This window comes from Rhinatrema bivittatum, chromosome 4 (assembly GCF_901001135.1).
Source record: "Rhinatrema bivittatum chromosome 4, aRhiBiv1.1, whole genome shotgun sequence".
NCBI lineage: Eukaryota > Metazoa > Chordata > Amphibia > Gymnophiona > Rhinatrematidae > Rhinatrema > Rhinatrema bivittatum.
Genome location: NC_042618.1, coordinates 280270908 through 280290574, shown reverse-complemented (window position 1 = coordinate 280290574; position 19667 = coordinate 280270908). Strand labels below are relative to the sequence as shown.

Below are 19667 nucleotides of genomic sequence, written 5' to 3'. Positions count from 1 at the left end.
TAAAGAGAAGCGAATGAAGCACTGATTTAAAAATCCTCGACAAGTCCTGGTATCTCCGGCATAGCGCGGGGGGGCCAGAAGCTGAGTTGTAGAAGGGACTGACACCTGGGGTAGTGAGGCTAGAGGCGAAGATTGAGTACCCGTAGCCTCCAGTCTGGCAGCAAGTTGCCCTATGAAACCAGCCAACGCATCCAGGCGCTGCTGCTGTTGTTGCAGGAGTCGAGGTGCCAATTTGTCGGATTCTGAGTCCGCAGCTGGCGAGGGGCGCTCGGCACAGACGTTCAGGCGACCCGCTAGTTGTTCCAATGACCCTATCAAGAGGTCAATGTCTTGTTGCTGCTGCAGCATCTGATGATGCATCTGTTGGGCTATTCCAGAAAAGCTACAGACTCCTGATGTCTCTGCCGAGTCCATGGCCTTGCAATCTGTTGAACACGGGCGAGTTAGTGGACCCTTGGGCCGGCCTGCGAGAGACTAGGGAGAAGGTGTATAACAGTCTCAGAACTGCAGGCCGGGAGGCAGAGCGGACAGGCTGGAACAGGCTGGCTTCACCCAGGAAGCTGGTGCTCCCCCGGGAGGAGCCCTTGGGAGCCCAGCTACTTGGGGCTTAGGCGATTCACCCTGGAAGCCGGTGCTCCCCCCGGGAAGAGCCTGTAGGGGCCCGGCCACTGGGACTTAGGAGATCGCAAGTCCGAGTCCAGACAAGCTGGGGCTGGGGCAGACAGGTACCAGGCAGGAACTGCGGCAGGCCGAAGCAAGCAGTGCAGGAACCAGACAGGAACTGCGGCAGGCTGGAGCAGGCAGTGCAGGAACCAAGCAGGAACTGCGGCAGGCTGGAACTCAAGAGCGGTTAGCAAAAGCACTATAGAGAGTCATGCACAAGCTAGGCAGGCAGGCAAGCAGGAAACTGAGCGCGAGGAAATCCCACTCCGGGGCACGGGACAACAGGGCACCGCAAGGGACCCGGTTGCAAGGCGCTGCAGAGAGATCCGCGGCAAGCCTAAATAGGACTAGGCGTCTGACGTCAGGGCTATGGGCGGAGCACGCTCTGGCAGGAAGAGGGCTAGATAAGCGCCTAGGGGGCTCGGGGAAATGGCACCTAGGAGGCTCGGGGAAATGGCATCTCCCCCGCGGGGAAGGCCAGGAAGCACGCCAGAGTCAGGAGCAAACCGGCTGGAAACCAGAGGTAAGGGCCAGGACACGAGAGTCGCGGCGCGGACTGCAACAGTGTTGTCTCTTCATAGGTAGCATTATTATTATTTAAGTGCATTCCATAATACAGGTGTAACTGTGTGTGGATTAGAGTATGGTAAGTGCAATATTTCTATTTCCATTTCTCCAGTTTTGCACTGCATACAGTGACTTTTTTTTGTTTCCATTCTGGTTTTGTCTTCATATTTGTAATTTGCAATCTTTCTGTATTTAGTGAAGGTCGGTTTTGTGTGCATTACTGAGGGTAAGGTATTTTACTAGCATGAAGGCATTTGTATGTCTTATTTGCTGTATTTTCTCAATAGGACTTGCATTGGTGGTAAACTGCTGTTTTTTCATAAGTAGGATTATTGCACCTTGTTGTAGAGAGAGTTTGTGTTGCTGTGTCTGAGACGATACCAGAACCAGAATTCTTTTTTATAGGGTGAGTTGTACAGAGAATGTCCTAGTTCCGGTTTGCATCCATTGTTGAGGGTTCCTGTGGATGCAAAGTGTACATTTACATTTAGCCCTGTGATGGTCATGTATTCAGTGTGTCACGCATGTCAGAACCATCTGGCAGATGTGTCCCGACCGGAAAAAGGTTGAAAACCACTAGTCTAATCTATATGGTGAAAGGACCATCACACCATCATTTATTTTTATCACAGCTGATAAGACCACACTTTTATTTTATTCAAATCATATTTTGGGCAAGGAAAAAGACATTTAGATGAAAAAATGAAATTTCTTCTATACTTAACCAGTGAAATTAAAGCAACATTTTATTTTTTAATTTAGCACCTTATGATCTTCAAAGGAACAAGTTTGCAGATCACCTCAGACAAGGCTATGGTTGTAATGATGACATTTTTATACATCTTGAAAAAGAAGGCAAAATTAATAATTTGATATGAACATGACCATAAAATTCAAAATTTCATATTATTGATACAATTATTTTTCCACCTGTGCCTTTTAATTTACATGTAGCTGCATATTTTATACAAGGGGACGGCAACTGCGATGAACAGCCACAAATAAGTCAGATTTTCAGCATAACCAAAGTATGCAAATTAACTAAGCATTTAGACCAAATGCATAAATCTCCTGAGTATTCAGTATGAATATCCCAGAAACAGACCTCTTTGTGGCTCTCAAGGACTGAAGTTCCCTTAAGTATGAATCATGAAGTATGTATGTTTGTTAATCAAAACATTATATTATAATGTTAATTATTTTTTTTTTATTTTTTTTTTCAATTTACTCTTTATTAAGCATTTCTCAATTTATAAATCAATATCACATTACTGTACATTACATAGGCAATTCAAAGTGGAAAGCAATAAAAATTACATACATTGTTAACCATTTCCATTCTTTCACATTGAAAACTATAATGATTGGAGGCCTGATACTATACATATCTTATTTCGAATATTAACTTCAAGGAGAGGGGGTTGTCAAATCTATATTGTTGGACTGTACTACTACTGGTTCAGGTGTTCCCAAATTAATCTCACTTTTATCCCTCAAAAAAGTTTGAAGATGAGAAGGTTCTGTAAATATATATTTTTTCCCCTGAAAATTAATAAAACACTTGCTTGGATATTTCAGATAAAAAGTTGCGCCTAATTCCAAGGTTTTACTTTTCAGGAGTAAAAATTGCTTCCTCCTTGCCTGCGTAGGCTTGGAGACATCAGGAAATATAAGTACCTTCTGTCCACAAAATAGAATATCTTTATTTTTAAAGAATTTTGCTAATATAAGTTCTTTATCCCTTTCTTGTACAAAGGAGACAAATAATGTTGCTCTCTTAGATATTATATCAATGGATTCTTCCAGAAAAGTGGAAACACCCAAGGTGTTATCCACATCTCTACCATTAATTTCACTAGTTGGGGTTGGGAAATAATAAATTTTTGATATTAATGGGACTTCTTCACATGCTAAATTTTCCCTTAAATATTTTTGTAGCATCTCATATGGGGCTAGCAATCTTGTAATAGGGAAGTTTACAAAACGAAGATTTTTAATCCTAAACATATTCTCTAGATTTTCCAACTCGTTGTGTATCATTACATTATCAGATGTTTGTAAATTTTCCATTAATTTAACTTTTTGTAGTTCCAAATTAATATTTCCCACTGATTTTTCTATATCCCCCAGTTTCTTCTCATGCTCCTGTATAGCAACTTTATTCCCATTAACAACAGCTGAAAGGGAAGAATTCATTAAAGAAACATTTGAGTCCACTTTCAACAGCATCCTCCACAGATCTCCCATGGTAATTTTAGATTCGTCCACGACAGCAGTTCGTAGACTATCTATTCTAATAGTTAAAGCCCCTCCACCTGCTTCTGACTCTGAGCAGGGAGGTGTCGCAATGTTCGGTGACTGAAGAATACTTTCAACGCCACTTACTTTTGCGCCGTCTTCAACTTCTGTTCTCCTTCCTATGGGCTGTGGAGGGGTCGGTCCCGTGCCAGGACTTAAAGAGACATCCGAAGTGTCTCTATTCGAGTCCTCCTGTGGCATATTGAACCTGGAAACATGAGAGTCCATCGGGCCAAATACCTGTGGAGCCGGCGATGAGGTCACAAGTTTCGCCTTCCTTTTTCGCCCCATATATTGTCCAAACTCCAAACTCCAAAACGACAAGGGCGATCAAAGCTGATCTAAGCCGCGCGCGCCCCTTTGGCGCGCGCGGCTTAGGCGACGCGCCGGCGGCTACTACGCGCCGCTACGACGCAGGCTTTTCAACTCGCGGTCCTCAGCTGATGATGTCACGGGAGCCCCGCAGGTGCAGGCAGTTCTTTCTCTCTCCCAAATCAGCTGGGCAGGTTAACGGCAGCCCCCTCTCAGCAAAACAGGCAGGCCCCGCTCTCACCTTCACTCCGCGGGCTTTTCAACTCGCGGTCCTCAGCTGATGATGTCACGGGAGCCCCGCAGGTGCAGGCAGTTCTTTCTCTCTCCCAAATCAGCTGGGCAGGTTAACGGCAGCCCCCTCTCAGCAAAACAGGCAGGCCCCGCTCTCACCTTCACTCCGCGGGCTTTTCAACTCGCGGTCCTCAGCTGATGATGTCACGGGAGCCCCGCAGGTGCAGGCAGTTCTTTCTCTCTCCCAAATCAGCTGGGCAGGTTAACGGCAGCCCCCTCTCAGCAAAACAGGCAGGCCCCGCTCTCACCTTCACTCCGCGGGCTTTTCAACTCGCGGTCCTCAGCTGATGATGTCACGGGAGCCCCGCAGGTGCAGGCAGTTCTTTCTCTCTCCCAAATCAGCTGGGCAGGTTAACGGCAGCCCCCTCTCAGCAAAACAGGCAGGCCCCGCTCTCACCTTCACTCCGCGGGCTTTTCAACTCGCGGTCCTCAGCTGATGATGTCACGGGAGCCCCGCAGGTGCAGGCAGTTCTTTCTCTCTCCCAAATCAGCTGGGCAGGTTAACGGCAGCCCCCTCTCAGCAAAACAGGCAGGCCCCGCTCTCACCTTCACTCCGCGGGCTTTTCAACTCGCGGTCCTCAGCTGATGATGTCACGGGAGCCCCGCAGGTGCAGGCAGTTCTTTCTCTCTCCCAAATCAGCTGGGCAGGTTAACGGCAGCCCCCTCTCAGCAAAACAGGCAGGCCCCGCTCTCACCTTCACTCCGCGGGCTTTTCAACTCGCGGTCCTCAGCTGATGATGTCACGGGAGCCCCGCAGGTGCAGGCAGTTCTTTCTCTCTCCCAAATCAGCTGGGCAGGTTAACGGCAGCCCCCTCTCAGCAAAACAGGCAGGCCCCCATGTTAACAATTTTTAACTATGCCTGATTATTAACTGTTACCTCTCAGCCTCTGTCCTCTCAATTTTTGCTATCGTTCTCCTCATATAATCAAGTTCGTTGTAGCTCCTTGTTCCATGTAACTTCTCTTTAATTTTCTAAAGTTATATTACCCCCAGTTCCATGTAAACTGATGTGATATGCTTTATGAATGTCGGTATAGAAAAGGTTTTAAATAAATAAATAAATAAATGTATGATAAATCTTTAGGCAGAATGTTGGAACTTTCTTCATTTTGCGTCTTCTAAACTGCATTTTTGTAACTCATGGGAGTTTCATATGAATGAAAAGATGTTATCAATGAAAATATTTAAAATTTGGAGGAAATTTGGGGGGGGGGGGGAATTCATATTTTAAACATTTTGAAATACAGAAAATTACAGCAGTTAAGTACAAGAAGGGCCATCTCGTCTGTTCAATCATGATGCTATAACATAGAGCCTACCCAATCTGATTTTGAACACTTTTGTCCAGAAAGGTACTTCTCTGCTGATACAACACCAAATCAATTCAATTCCATCATATATTTGTTTTACAAGGATGCAGCAAGAATATCCATTTACAAAAATAGCTGATTATGATTTCTTTGTTTGCAAACTGGCTTCAGATTTTCATGAAGCTTGATTCAGTCATTGTTATACTCCATTGCATACAATCTTGCTGTTCTGATTTCTCTATTGCAAGGTTGGTCAACTCTGTTTCTCAAGTCATAAACAGACCTTATTTTCAGAATATCCATAATGAATATGCATAAAATATTATTGCATATGTAACCCCATCTCCAGGAGCAGGCTGCATTCCAGTGGTGCCATAAAAGAAATGTGATAGTCTCTTTGGGACTGGAACCTCACCAGGCTAGCTCTTAACACAGTCTCCTTTCCCCATGGGTCTGGATCCTTGGTTGGGTGGGAGAAAGTTTATGATTTCAGGGCCCGGAGAGCTAGGGGTGCCTTACTCTTTAATATTTTCCCTGGGAGAAGGGTATTCATCCCTTTTGCTCACTGTGTGCTGTAGTGCCAAAAACACACTAGAGACAAGTTGTTAGTGTCCAAAATACATTCTTTACTAAAGGTGAATCAGCATTAGTGAATGGCACAATAATCATAACTCTCAGCACCACAGTGGCTTTTCAGTGACAGTCTCTTCCCTCAATATGTGCACAGGTCTCAGATACCAGGTAAAGGGAGCTTCTACCCTCCAGGCTTGGTAATCCTATTTGAAAAAAAGGAGAAAACCACTTCCCAAAGCTGGTAAAACTGGCAAAACAGTTGCTGCACAGAGAGTTCAACTTCCTCCCCCCCCCCCCCCCCCCCCCCCCCCCCCCCCCGGATGAAGATTACAGATATGGGCCCTCAAGGTTCTCAAACTTCTTGTTTACTTCTCATTCTTCCTTTCAAGATCCCAGATGGGAGGGATCCTCTTGGAATACAAGTTGCTCCCATTGTTCCAGGTCCCAGGCAGGAAAGAGGCAAAATCTTCCTCCTGGTGTGCAACAAAAGTTTATCTTCCCCAACTCAGAATGAACTCCAGAGGACACTGCAGCGGGTCACCACCATTCCTCAGTTTCCTGAGCAGATCTTTCCCAAGACATCTCCCCAAACAAAACCCTGGATCTCACAGACCTCTTACAACAAAAGGTATAAATCCCAAAAATATACTGGGACAACTAACCTGCACCTAAGAAATGGGCTGCAGGAGTGGAGCCCCTGGGCCAGTTCACTGATCACAGGCAAAGTGAAGCACAGGCCTCCAGGTAGGCCAAAATCCTAACTCAGAATCAGAAAACCTCCAACCGCCTCCAAAACTCCAAACTGAATACTGCCTCCACCCCAAGCTCTCTGTAGAGAGCTGATTATAAACCCACAGAGGAGGATTTCCATCCCAGCACCCTCAAACAGAAGGGCTGTACCAAATGGATCTTCCCCTAATTATTTCCTCTAACTGCACTCTCACTAGTTCAGCGATTCCCAACCCGTGTGCCGCAGCACACTACTGTGCTGTGGCTAAAGTGCAGGTATGTCACGGCTGCAGTTTCTGTTTTGCCTTTCCCTCTGGGCTTGCAGAATGTCCTCCCATCAGCAGAAGGTATCAGAAAGCAATACTTGTTACAAGCTGCTCCTGCTTTCCCTTTGCTGGCTCTCTGCTGGCTCTGTAGGTTTATGAGATCTGCCTACCCCATGCAATTCAGATTGCAGAGGGAAGCTGGAAAAGGAGGAAGAAGCAGCACTGTGTAAGCCTTCTCCTAGACGTCTGCTTGGGGGTGGGTGGGTATGGAAAAGCGCACCTGAATGTGCTACCAGGTGTGGGAGAAAGAGAAGGGAAGCTGATTATGCCAAAGAGTGAGAGAGAGGGAAGATGATGATGCTTTAAAGAGTGAGGAGAAGTGGAAGGAGAGGAAAGTTGGAGTGAGGTTGAGGGAAAGTGATGCCAGTGAGTGGCAGGAAATGGAAGAGAAGGTGATGAAAGAGGGTAGGGGAGATAGAAAATTATGATGATGATTGTGTCTGAGAGGAGTGGAGAGAAAGGAAAGGTGATGATGCCAGGGGGGTGAGGGAGAATGAAGATGCTGATGATGCCAGAAAGTGAGGGAGAAAGCAGATGGTTCCAGGGGGTAGATGGAAATGGAAGAGAAACTGATTGGCATGAGGGGAGGGAGAGAGAGAGGGAAGTAAGTGATGATGCCAATGGTGGGGGACAAGGGTGGAAGGAGAGGGGATGGTGATGATGTTTCATTAGGAATGGTGACATTTTTGTTTTTCCTTTGTTGCACTATATACAGTCTGGCATGTTGTGTTTTACAGTTCAGTTTTTGTCTGCACATTTCTATTTATACTTTATGGTGGTTTTATTCTGTATTTGGTGAGGGTCTGTGCTCTAAGAAGAAGCTGGCAAGTACCCAAATACTAAGAATATTCCATGCTACTGATGCCAGTAGTAGCAGGGGCCATTCCTTAAGTCAACTTGATTAATAGCAGTTAATGGACTTCTCCTCCAAGAACTTATCCAAACCTTTTTTAAACCCAGCTACACTATTTGTACTGACCACATCCTCTGGCAAAATATTCCAGAGCTTAATTATGCGTTGAGTGAAAAAGAATTTTCTGATTAGTTTTAAATGTGCTAATTGCTAACTTCATGGAGTGACTCCTAATCCTTCTGTTATCCAAAAGTATAAATGACCGATTTACATCTACCTGTTCGAGACCTCTCATGATTTTAAAGCCCTTTATCATGCTACTATAGCACATCTAAAGACTCTGGGCAAGACTATTCCAGCAGCGCTTCCAGAGAATCTGGGCCAGGATGCTACTATAATGTGTCCAGAGACTCTGTTCTAGGCTGCTCTTGCAGCAATTCCAAAGACTCTGTCTCAGGCTGCAACCACCACATCATACATCCTACCCCAGGCTGGGCCCACAAGAGATTCAAAGACTTTTTGCCAGACTGCTTCTCCTATAGCAGCACCAGATACCTTGCTCTATCTGGATTCTCCTGCAGCCTCTAAGTCTCTGTTCCAATCTGTGCTCTCAGCAGATTCCAAGACTCTACCCCAGACTGTGCTCACCTTGGATTCAAGGACCCTTTGTAAGGCTGTTTTTCTAGTCACAGCACCTAAGCCTCTGCTCCAGGCTATACCAGTGACAGTGCCCAGGAAGATTCTACCCCGGACTAAGCCCACTGCAACGCCAAGGACTCTCTTCCAGTCTCTTCTAGACTATGTCCATGTCGTTCAAGTCTCCATCCCAGGCTGTGCCAGTTCCAGCATCAAGCATCTTGTTCCAGTCTGCTTCCGCACTATCACTAGCAGAGACTATGCTACTGAAAACTGTACCCACAGAGTCAGTCTCCATTCACAGAGAATCCACCTACCTCCGTCCTGTCACCAGAAACATCCATAATGCCTTTTATACCAGCTTGTCCTACCATATCTCCTTCTCCGCTACCTGATGGAACAGCCCTGCTATATCTTCACTACAAGCTGAGCTGGTTCCTGCCATGACCCTGTACCAGGCTGTCCTACCATGTCTCTGCAGCAGATGGGCCAGTTCCCACTACATTTACAAAGCAACTTAAGCTGGTCCCTGCCATGACTCAATTCCATACTAAGTCAGTTACCCTGCTCCACATAGACACTGCTTCAGCTACATCACTCCAAGGGGATTACAATACAGCTACTCCAGTCCTGGCAGCTCCTGCAGCACTGCCCAAGACCCCAGACTAAGTTGCATTTGCAGCATCCAAACTTTCAATTCTGATCACACCCACAGCCTCCAAGCCACAGACTATGCTTGTTATTTATTTTATTTATTTAGAAACTTTTATATACCGGTATTTGTGGGGACATCATACCGGTTCACATAATAACTGCAAGGTTGGAAAGTACATTTCAACAGGGATAGTAACTGGGCGCGGGGATAACCAATAGGCAGAATGAAGGATAGAAAACAAGAAGGTCATAACGAGAGAATAACAATTAACAATTTACAATTTACATTGAATATCTCCTTAATATAAGGAGAGGGCGGTCACCTGGAGGGGGGGGGGGGCTGCGGAGGGGGAGGGAAAGCTATTCTGTGTAGGCATGGTTGAACAGAAGTGTTTTTAGTTTCTTTTTGAATTTGATTGCTATGTTTGCTGTTATGTCTTTGCTGAAATCAATGCTCGCTGCCATTACTACTCAAGTCCCTTCCGTTGACTTGAGAAACTCCAAGCCAACTGTCCAGGACTATACACTGCTCTAGGTTACACCCACAGCACCCAAGCCTTCATTTCTGGAGGCATCCAGTGTTCAACTCCTTGTCCTAGACAATGCGGCACTCCATGAAGTTAGCAAGTAGCACATTTAAAACTAATAGGAGAAAATTCTTTTTCACTCAATGCACAATTAAGCTCTGGAATTTGTTGCCAGATGATGTGGTTAGTGCAGTTGGGTTTAAAAAAGGTTTGGATAAGTTATTGAAGGAGAAGTCCATTAACTGCTATTAATCAAGTTATCTTAGAAAATAGCCACTGCTATTTCTGGCATCAGTAGCATGGGATCTGCTTAGTGTATTGGAACTTGCCAGGTACTTGTAGCCTGGATTGGCCACTTTTAGAAACAGGATGCTGGGCTTGCTGACCCAGTATGGCAATTTCTTATGTTCTTAGTGTACCTGTAGTTCTCAAGACACCGCTCCTGATGGATTCCTCCTCTGTTCCAGGCATCCAGTACTACCTTGCTCTGCTCCAAAAGTCCAAAGCCCCAATGCTAAGTGGGACCTGAGGGAAGGAGTGCCTAGAAGGAGGGTACAACCTCCCCCCCCCCCCCCCCAGCAAGCAGGAGCCATCACTGGGCTACACTCAGATCCACCTTAGCCACCCTATAAGAACCTCCTTCACAGTATATACCCCGCCCCAGCATGGAGCCACCTCCTTGACTTTTGGCCATTTGTTCTTGTGCTCTTTGTAACCCCCTTTTCCTCAGGGATCAGCTTCAGAGCTGCAGAGGGATATGAGTGACACTGCTGCAACCCTGGAAGCAAATAAAGTCCACCAGATATTGCCAACTGGGGACCAGACTGTCTCTGGGAGGTCCAAGGAAAGGCTTACCAAAACATAAAGTCCAATGTCCGCACTTCCAGTTGGTTCCAAAATAGAATAATTTATTTTGTAAGTCCAAATTAAATCATATAATTTCTTCAGAAAAAGGCTGCTTAAAATTATAATAACAGGTTATATAAACTTCAACTCAAATACATTTCCCCCAGTCTTCAAATATTTCTTTGAAGCAGGGCCAGCGCGTCCCAATAGGTGAACTAGGCAGTCACCTAGGGTGCTAGCCATTAGGGGGAGGCATAGAGCAGCCATGTGGTGCCATGAGCGGAGCCCATCTCACTCATGGCCGAGAGGAGTAGAGACTCAGCAGAACGCGAGTGGCTGGGGTGGTCGCTGAGGGATATGACCAGGAGCAGGGGATTTCCCTCCAGACCCAAGAAACATCTTTGACCCCGGGAGCACCAGCAACATCGGAGCCACCAAGCGGGATCAGAGTAAGGATTGATTCCTTGGAGGATCCAAGACTCAACCTAAACTATACTCCACTGCGAGACCAGAGAATAGCAGGTACTTTAACCTGCTCCTCGAAGAGTCCAGTAATGGACTCTAGGGATCAAAATGGTAGTTTTTTACAACAGCCTGTACCCGCCCAGGCCCCATTAGAGGGAGGAGATGGGGTCATTCAAGAAGGATCAGTGTCTGGAATAACCGTAATCACCACGAGGAATTTTACCCTTGAAGAAATAGGGACTTTACTAATATCAATGCAAAAATCTATTAATAGTATGGCAAAAACATTGCAGGAAGTTTTGAATAAGCATGTAACCCATCAGATGAAGATAGATAAAATAGAAGGTTCTGTACACTCTGTAGAAACTAAAGTGAAGGAAATAGATAAAATACAAGGAAACTTAATTAAGTCTGAGAAAATACATACTGACAAATTGGAAATTATAGAAAATCAAATGAGGGAGAAAAACTTAAGGTTGCTTAATTTTCCTAAAACTCATTTAATGTCTGCAACAGATTTATTTAAAAGTTATCTTGTTAATGTGTTAAAATACACAAATGAAGCAATACCTGCAATTGCAAGGATCTATTATATACCTCAAAAACAGGCACTAGATGATCTAAAACAGGACAATCAAGTAGATTTGGATTTATCCGATCTATTGGAAAAGTCTTTTGATGGATATAAAGACTAGAGCTACTCTCATTGTGCAATTTTCTTTTATTTCTGAAAGAGACTCGTTACTTAGGATATATTTCAGAAACCAGAAAGCCAAATTTTATGGTCAGTGTATAAGGATGTTTCCTGATATATCACGAGAGTCACAAACTAGGAGGAAAGAATTTTTAACAATGAGAGAGCAAGCTCAACAAAAAGGGATTAAATTTATTTTAAGATTTCCATGTTCCTATATTATTATATATCAAGGGAAAAAATTTATCTTTAATCAACCTATCCAGTTAAGATCGTACCTGAATGCCCAACCCTAAAAACTCTAATGAGCTTGGAATTAGTATATACTATGGTGAGATTAATAAATCTTTATTGTAAGTTTCCTAGAATAACTGCTTCTGAAGTTAAGTAAGCCACATCATATTCTCTTTTTCTTATGACCATGTATATTTTAGATAAAAATTCACAGATATAGATCTAAATTTTGAAGGAAGTATTATGTTACTTTTTGTTTATTACTCTGACTGTGAAATGTATCTTAATATTGAAAAATGTAATAAATAAAGAATTAAAAAAAAAAAAAAAAAAGAACGCGAGTGGCAGAGACTCAGTGAGCCGCAAGCAACCCTCATCCTGCTCACGGTCAAGAAATGCAGACACTCGGCAGGCCTCAAGCAACGCTCATCCTGCTCACAGCCAAGAGAAGCAGAAACTCAGCGGGCCGCGAGCAGTGCTCATCCTGCTCGTGGCCAAGAGAAGCAAAGATTTAGCAGGTTGCAAGCAGCGCCTATCCTGCTCGCAGCCGAGAGAAGCAGAGTCTTGGCAGGCCACAAGTGGTGCCTCTGATTGTGTGTGTGAGTGAGAGGGATTATATGTGTATGAGAGAGTAATGGTGTTAGTGAGAGAGAGAGGAAGCCTGTGTAAGGGTGCAAGTGTCAATGAGACAAGGAACCTAAGTGTGTGTAAGAGAGGGGGGTCTGTCAGAGTGAATGAGTTTGGGGCTGGAGCCAGGGCCTGGACTGGGGGGGAGAGAGGAGGGGGCAGGCCCAAGGCAGAAAGTTTGCCTAGGGCACCTAATTCCGTTGCACGCCCTGCTTTGAAAATGAGGTTCCAATTCAGATTTCAGCCGCCAAGGCCTTCAGGGCAACATTCTTTCAGAATCAAAAATAACCAAAACAAACTTTTATGCCCTGGAGCTTCTCCAGAAGGAATTCCACCTGTTCTCCCATGGTTTCCTTCCTCTGAATGGCTAACAGGAATCTTTAACATCTGCAGATTTCAGAAATCTACCAGCTCAGGAGCCCTTACATTCCAGAGTACTCCTTCACACTTCTCTTTCTATCTCCTAAGATGCCTCTCACAGCATCTTAAATAACTTCTCCCCAACTCATTCCCTGTGGAGGAAATGTACCTCCCTCTGACATCATCCTATCTTCCTCACCCATCTGTAACTCTGCAACAAGTATTACATCATCCCCCTTAGTAACCTTCCTTACAGAGGATGCTTCCATAGGGCAAGAATTCTGCACTTCACACAGAACTTCCTGACCTTTGGGTGAGCCCTGGACAGCAGGAGAAATCCAGAAAGTGTTAGAACCTTTGCAGGAGGTTAGTGACCCTTGGTAGGGTTACACTTGCCCTTGTTCATGGACCTTTGCTTATTTAACCTTACCTTTGTTCTTTGTATGGCTCTGGCCCAGTTTAGGCCTTCCTGCTTGTCTTATCTCTTGCCTGTGCTCCTTGTCTTGTTTAGGCCTATCCAGTCACCTGTTTTGTATCCTGTCCAGTCCTGTCCTGTCCTGACCTGGTCTTCCAGTGAACTCCTTTTTCTCTGTTTCCTAGTGATCCTTCTGTTCCCTGTGGGCCTCCCAGGGCTCTCCTGTGTCTTGTCCAGGCTTCCCAGTGGCCTATTCTGCTTACATATATTCCTTGCTTTCTACCTCGCTCCTGCCTTCTGTATTCAACCCTATTCCTGTCTGCTCTGGTTCTGCCAACCTTGACCTTATCCTACCTTGTGTTTTGCTGGTACACTCCCTGTTCCTGCTCTGTGTACTGCTCTCCAGAAGACCTGCCAGCCACCAACACCAGGGGGCTCAACTCAAAGGGAAGGTGGCTGGTCTGGCAGAAAATCTACACTGGTCCTGCCTGCACGTAATCCCTGCAGAGGACCGCACACCTGTTTTGCCTGCTCCTGATGCCTACTGCCCCTACTTGGAGCCATCCCTAAATCAGCCAGCCCAGCTATGTCATCTAGAACAGAAGGCATGTATACAAACAAACAGATATGACACATAGATATGAAGTGGATTGCAAGAAAATAGACAAACTGGATACATTAGGTAAGAATAAGGAAGTAAGTAGGTACAATAGGTATAGATTGCATATTTATAGCTAAGAATTAAGTTAATCACCAGCGGTTTGAGAAATATTAACAACCATTTAGATAAAAGTAGACCAGAGGTGGGAAAACCTAGTAGTTTTACAACATGGTTTCCCGACAGATTCAGTTGTATTACTTGATCTTTTGTATTCAGTAGATTTGGCTACAAATGCACAAAATGCGATGAATAAGGCCAATTCTTTTCATCTGGGGGCCCCCCGAATGAAATGAATCATATTTGTTGCATTTGTTTTAAATGAATGCATCAAGCCTAGGCCTAGGACCGAGGCCAGAGCCTTGCCTAGGGTACAAACTGAGGTCCAAATCAGAGGATGGGGCCTACGCCTGAGAGTGATACTGGCGCTTAGGCTAGAGCCAAAGCTGGAGCCTCACCTAGGGCATAGACAGAGACCCAAATCAAGGACTGTGGCCTAGTCCCAAGCATGACACCGGGGTCTTGGACTAGGTCCATGTAGATAGTGAGCCTTTGTCCAAGACCCCAGAAAATTTAAAACAAACTTACCTGGTGTGAACAATGACACACAGATATTGCTATTTCAGTGATTAAGCCAGAGATCAAACTGTATTTTTAATTTCTCTTTTCTATGCTACTATAATAGAAAGGTGACAGCTAGCACCCTCCCTTCCCCTTTCTCTTTTCAGAGAAACTACAAAACCACAACCTGCTTCTGCTAAGAACAGCACATCTCTGCAGATCCAAAAAGGAGAAAAGGTGTTAGTCTCTTCTTAGCAGGACACAGGTGGAAAGCAAAAGATCAGATTACACCCCTCCCCACATCCCCACAGCCAGCCTTAGCAAAAGCTTTCTGCAAAGCAGAGATAGTAAAGAAAACCACAATCTTGAAACCACACCTGCCAGGAAAGGCAAGAATGAGGGAACTAAGGGGGGGGGGGGGGGGGAGAGAGAATAGGGGCTTTCCATAGCTAAGAGTATATATTGTGCTGAAGAATGATGTGTGCCTACTCTTGTATGACACCCATGCTTTCAAGCTCATGAAATAAACATCTAAGATGTTTCACTAAAATTGTGTTCATTATAATTATTCCCAAAGAGGAATTTGCTTGTTTCTTACACCTGACCTGTTGGGTATCCGACGAAAGCTGGATTCTGACTCCAGGGCCTCTGTCTAAACCAATGCCTTGGCGCAGGCCCGAATCCGCAGCCTAGCCCAGCCCAGAGGCCAGGTCTCAAAGCCAGGGCCTCAACTGAGACACAGGCCAGATGCTGGGTCCTGACCCGAACACTGGATCTCAACGCCTGGGCTGAGGCCTTGGTGCAGGCTGAAGCATCGGCCTTCTGTTCGCCAAGGCCACAGTCGCTCGCTGCGACCTCAGCCTCTGCCTATGCAAGGCTAACTCCTTGGCCTAAGGAGGAGCCCGGGCCTAAGCCCAACGCTGCAGCCCAACCCAAAGGCTGGATCCCAAGGCCTCGGCCACTAGAGGCCTGATGCTAAGGCCCTGCCTGGCACAGATGCTGGGTCCTGACACCTGAGCCTCAAATTAGGTTGGGTTCCAGGCCTGGGCCAGGCCCAATGCCGTGGACAAGTCTCAATGTCTGGGCTTTGGCCCAGGCCTCAGAGCTCCTCTTCTGCATCTTCTTTCTTCGGCTCTATCACTAACTAATGCCATCCACTGGGGTTGCAACTGAGTTAATTAACTCCAGCGCATTCACCCCAGAAAACAGCGTCATTCTGATGTAAGACATTGTACATCGGGCATCTGGCCTGGGTCAGGGCTGAGACCCTGGTGTCAGGACCTGGCCTCCAGGCTGGGCTGCAGTGTCAGGCCTGGGCCCAGGCTCAGGCCTAGGCTGAGGCCGAAATCACGGTGACCTACCACAGCTTCGACCTGCGCAAGATTAAGATTTCAACCTGGGCCTAGGCCTCATCATTGGATCCCAACCAGACCAGGTAAGTAGGATCCAGAGGGATCATTGCCCCTGGATTTTTCCAGGTGGGTGGGGGGCCAGGGGGCCCTGTTTTTTGGGAGGTTTCTTCATTTTTGGGGGGGTTTGTTTGATTCATTTTTTCACACGCATGAAACATTCCATGAACCAAAATTTGTGTGAAAAAAACCTCCCGAAAACAAAACAAAAACAAATGTTTTAGCCCAGAACACCCCTGCTTTCTGTACAGATCACATAGATGGTAACTTTAAAACAAGTACACAGGTGCCCATTAGAGATGAGCTTCGTTGTTCTGGCTCGGGTCGGGTTTCAGTTCGGGCGCTTCATGGGAAAACTCATTTTCCCATGGATTGTTTTTTGCCAAAATGAAGATGGAACCCAACCCCAACCCGGAAAAATGAATTAAAAAAAAAAAAAAGAGTCCCCCCAAGACTTGTCAAAAGTCCCTGGTGGTCCAGCGGAGGTGCTGGAGCAATCTCCAGCACTCGGGCCATCGGCTGCCAGTATTCAAAATGGCGCAGATAGCCTTTGCCCTCACTATGTCACAGGGGCTACCGGTGCCATTGGTCGGCCCCTGTCACATGGTAGGAGCAAAAGCTGGTGCCGGCCGTCCATTGCTCCTATCATGTGACAGGGGCTGACCAATGTCACCGGTAGCCCCTGTGACATCGTAAGGGCAAAGGGCCATCGGCGCCATTTTGATTTGTAGCAGGCCCGACAGCCCGATGGCATGGAGGGAGAGATCGCTCGTGGGACCCCGCTGGACCACCAGGACTTTAGCAAGTCTTGGGGAGGGATCGGGATGGTTGGGGGTTGTAAGAAAGTAAAATTGAAGGGTTGGGGTGTTTTTTTTTTTTTTTTTTAATAAATGTGCCCCTCCCCCCCCCCCCCCCCCACTAACCCGAAAAACGAATTTTCCCCAAAGTTCGGGGAAAATCCGTTTCGTGGTTCAGGTCCCCCGAACCACTACGAATTAGGCAATTTCATTGCACATCTCTAGTGCCCATACATGTGTGTATGGGTGTGTGAGTGTTCATATGCTGGAATTTTAAATTATTTGTGCAGTTGCGCACGTATGATTTAAAATGCACCTACCATGCATAAGTGTGCTCCGTTATTCCACCAAACTTACTTTGTGTATCTTCCTTAGGACGGCTTTAACATGTGCAGGTAAGCGGATTTTAAAACATGCTCATGAAAAGTACATTCCCAGTTTTACCAAGTAATCCACCAGTTTGTCCAGTCTATCTCGAGGTCATTACAGTCTCTTCTAGTTCTTCATCTTGAACTCCCCCAGTTGACCCGGATCCCTCACCCTGTCATGTTAGGCCTAAAAAGTGATTTCTGCAGACTTATACCCAGGGCAAGTCTGCAGACTTATACCCAGGGCAAGTCTTGCCTCACAAATCTGCTTCACTTTTTTGAAGGAGTTAATAAACATGTGGATAAAGGTGAACTGGTAGATATAGTATACTTGGATTTTCAGAAGGCGTTTGACAAAGTTCCTCATGAGAGGCTTCTAGGAAAAGTAAAAAGTCATGGGATAGGTGGCGATGTCCTTTCGTGGATTGCAAACTGGCTAAAAGACAGGAAACAGAGAGTAGGATTAAATGGGCAATTTTCTCAGTGGAAGGGAGTGGACAGTGGAGTGCCTCAGGGATCTGTACCCTTACTGTTCAATATATTTATAAATGATCTGGAAAGAAATACGACGAATGAGATAATCAAATTTGCAGATGACACAAAATTGTTCAGAGTAGTTAAATCACAAGCAGATTGTGATAAATTGCAGGAAGACCTTGTGAGACTGGAAAATTGGGCATCTAAATGGCAGATGAAATTTAATGTGGATAAGTGCAAGGTGTTGCATATAGGGAAAAATAACCCATGCTATAATTACACAATGTTGGGTTCCATATTAGGTGCTACAATCCAAGAAAGAGATCTAGGTGTCATAGTGGATAACACATTGAAATCGTCGGTACAGTGTGCTGCGGCAGTCAAAAAAGCAAACAGAATGTTGGGAATTATTAGAAAAGGAATGGTGAATAAAACGGAAAATGTCATAATGCCTCTGTATCGCTCCATGGTGAGACCGCACCTTGAATACTGTGTACAATTCTGGTCGCCGCATCTCAAAAAAGATATAATTGCGATGGAGAAGGTACAGAGAAGGGCTACCAAAATGATAAGTGGAATGGAACAACTCCCCTATGAGGAAAGACTAAAGAGGTTAGGACTTTTCAGCTTGGAGAAGAGAATACTGAGGGGGGATATGATAGAGGTGTTTAAAATCATGAGAGGTCTAGAACGGGTAGATGTGAATCGATTATTTACTCTTTCGGATAGTAGAAAGACTAGGGGGCATTCCATGAAGTTAGCATGGGACACATTTAAAACTAATCAGAGAAAGTTCTTTTTTACTCAACGCACAATTAAACTCTGGAATTTGTTGCCAGAAAATGTGGTTAGTGCAGTTAGTATAGCTGTGTTTAAAAAAGGATTGGATAAGTTCTTGGAGGAGAAGTCCATTACCTGCTATTAAGTTCACTTAGAGAACAGCCACTGCCATTAGCAATGGTTACATGGAATAGACTTAGTTTTGGGTACTTGCCAGGTTCTTATGGCCTGGATTGGCCACTGTTGGAAACAGGATGCTGGGCTTGATGGACCCTTGGTCTGACCCAGTTTGGCATTTTCTTATGTTCTTATGTTCTTAGGAGCATCAGTAAATATATGCAGCTAACAAGCTGCTGCATGCTGCAGCCTCCAGTTTAAAATATAGATTTATGAACTTAACTGTTGTCCCCACCCAGGAACACCCATGCCCCTCCCCCATTTTTTTTTTAGCTTGCCAAGCACATGTACACACACAAATAGCCCCTTTTAAAATCCACATCGCTCACCTGCAGCCCACGTACTTGCGCATATGCGCCTTTTAGCGTAAGCAATGCTTTTAAAATTCGGCCCATATTGAGGTTGAAGTAGATATTAAATCTTCATTGCTATTCAATTACAGTACAATCTAGTGTGCCTAAATAGATTCCTAGAAGACAAGGCCATCATATGGTTCAACATGGGAGAAGTGTCCTATCTGAGCTAGTAAAACTCTGCATTAGGAAGTTAATGAAAGATACTCTCCACACTCCACAAATACCCCATAAAGTATGACAGCCCTGCTTACACATATAAAAATATTACACAGACATTAAAAAATATGACTTACGCTCCCATTTTGCAGTCTCCTGTTCCTCCTTTCCATGCTCTTACAAATTTGGGATTAGCCCAGAGTGATACTGGATTAAAACTGCCACTTGAAAAATAAGGGCCCACAGGGCTTAGAATGACATAGAGTAAGGCTTTGGATGACTTCTTAACTCCAAGGGAAGGCTATTAACAAAACAAAAACAAAATTAATGCAGTTTATTTAGCAGTAATTAATTTTAGTTTTGAACACAGATTAAAGAACAATGAAAGATTTGGAAATCAAAAAATTTCCTTGAGATTTTACCATCAACAGCATTTATAAATTATATTGGTTAAATATAGTTGAAATATTATTGTCTCAAATATTTCGAATATGTCCTTCCAAAAGGAAAAAAAATATAGACAGTGTTTAAATTCAAAAAAGCCTGT

General features: G+C 45.0%; 1 protein-coding gene across 9 annotated transcripts in view; it reads right to left on the bottom strand.

The window, feature by feature from the left end:
• Window positions 1–19667, bottom strand: part of BCAT1 (branched chain amino acid transaminase 1) — a 584786-nt gene that overhangs the window by 321328 nt on the left and 243791 nt on the right. For all 9 annotated transcript variants that reach the window (XR_003856480.1, XR_003856479.1, XR_003856478.1 and 6 more), the window contains one exon: window positions 19258–19421. Coding sequence is in view for 6 of the 9 variants with exons in the window: in XM_029600154.1 (XP_029456014.1) it covers window positions 19258–19421 (164 nt within the window). In the remaining 3 variants the exon portion in view is untranslated. The remainder of the gene's footprint in view (window positions 1–19257; window positions 19422–19667) is intronic.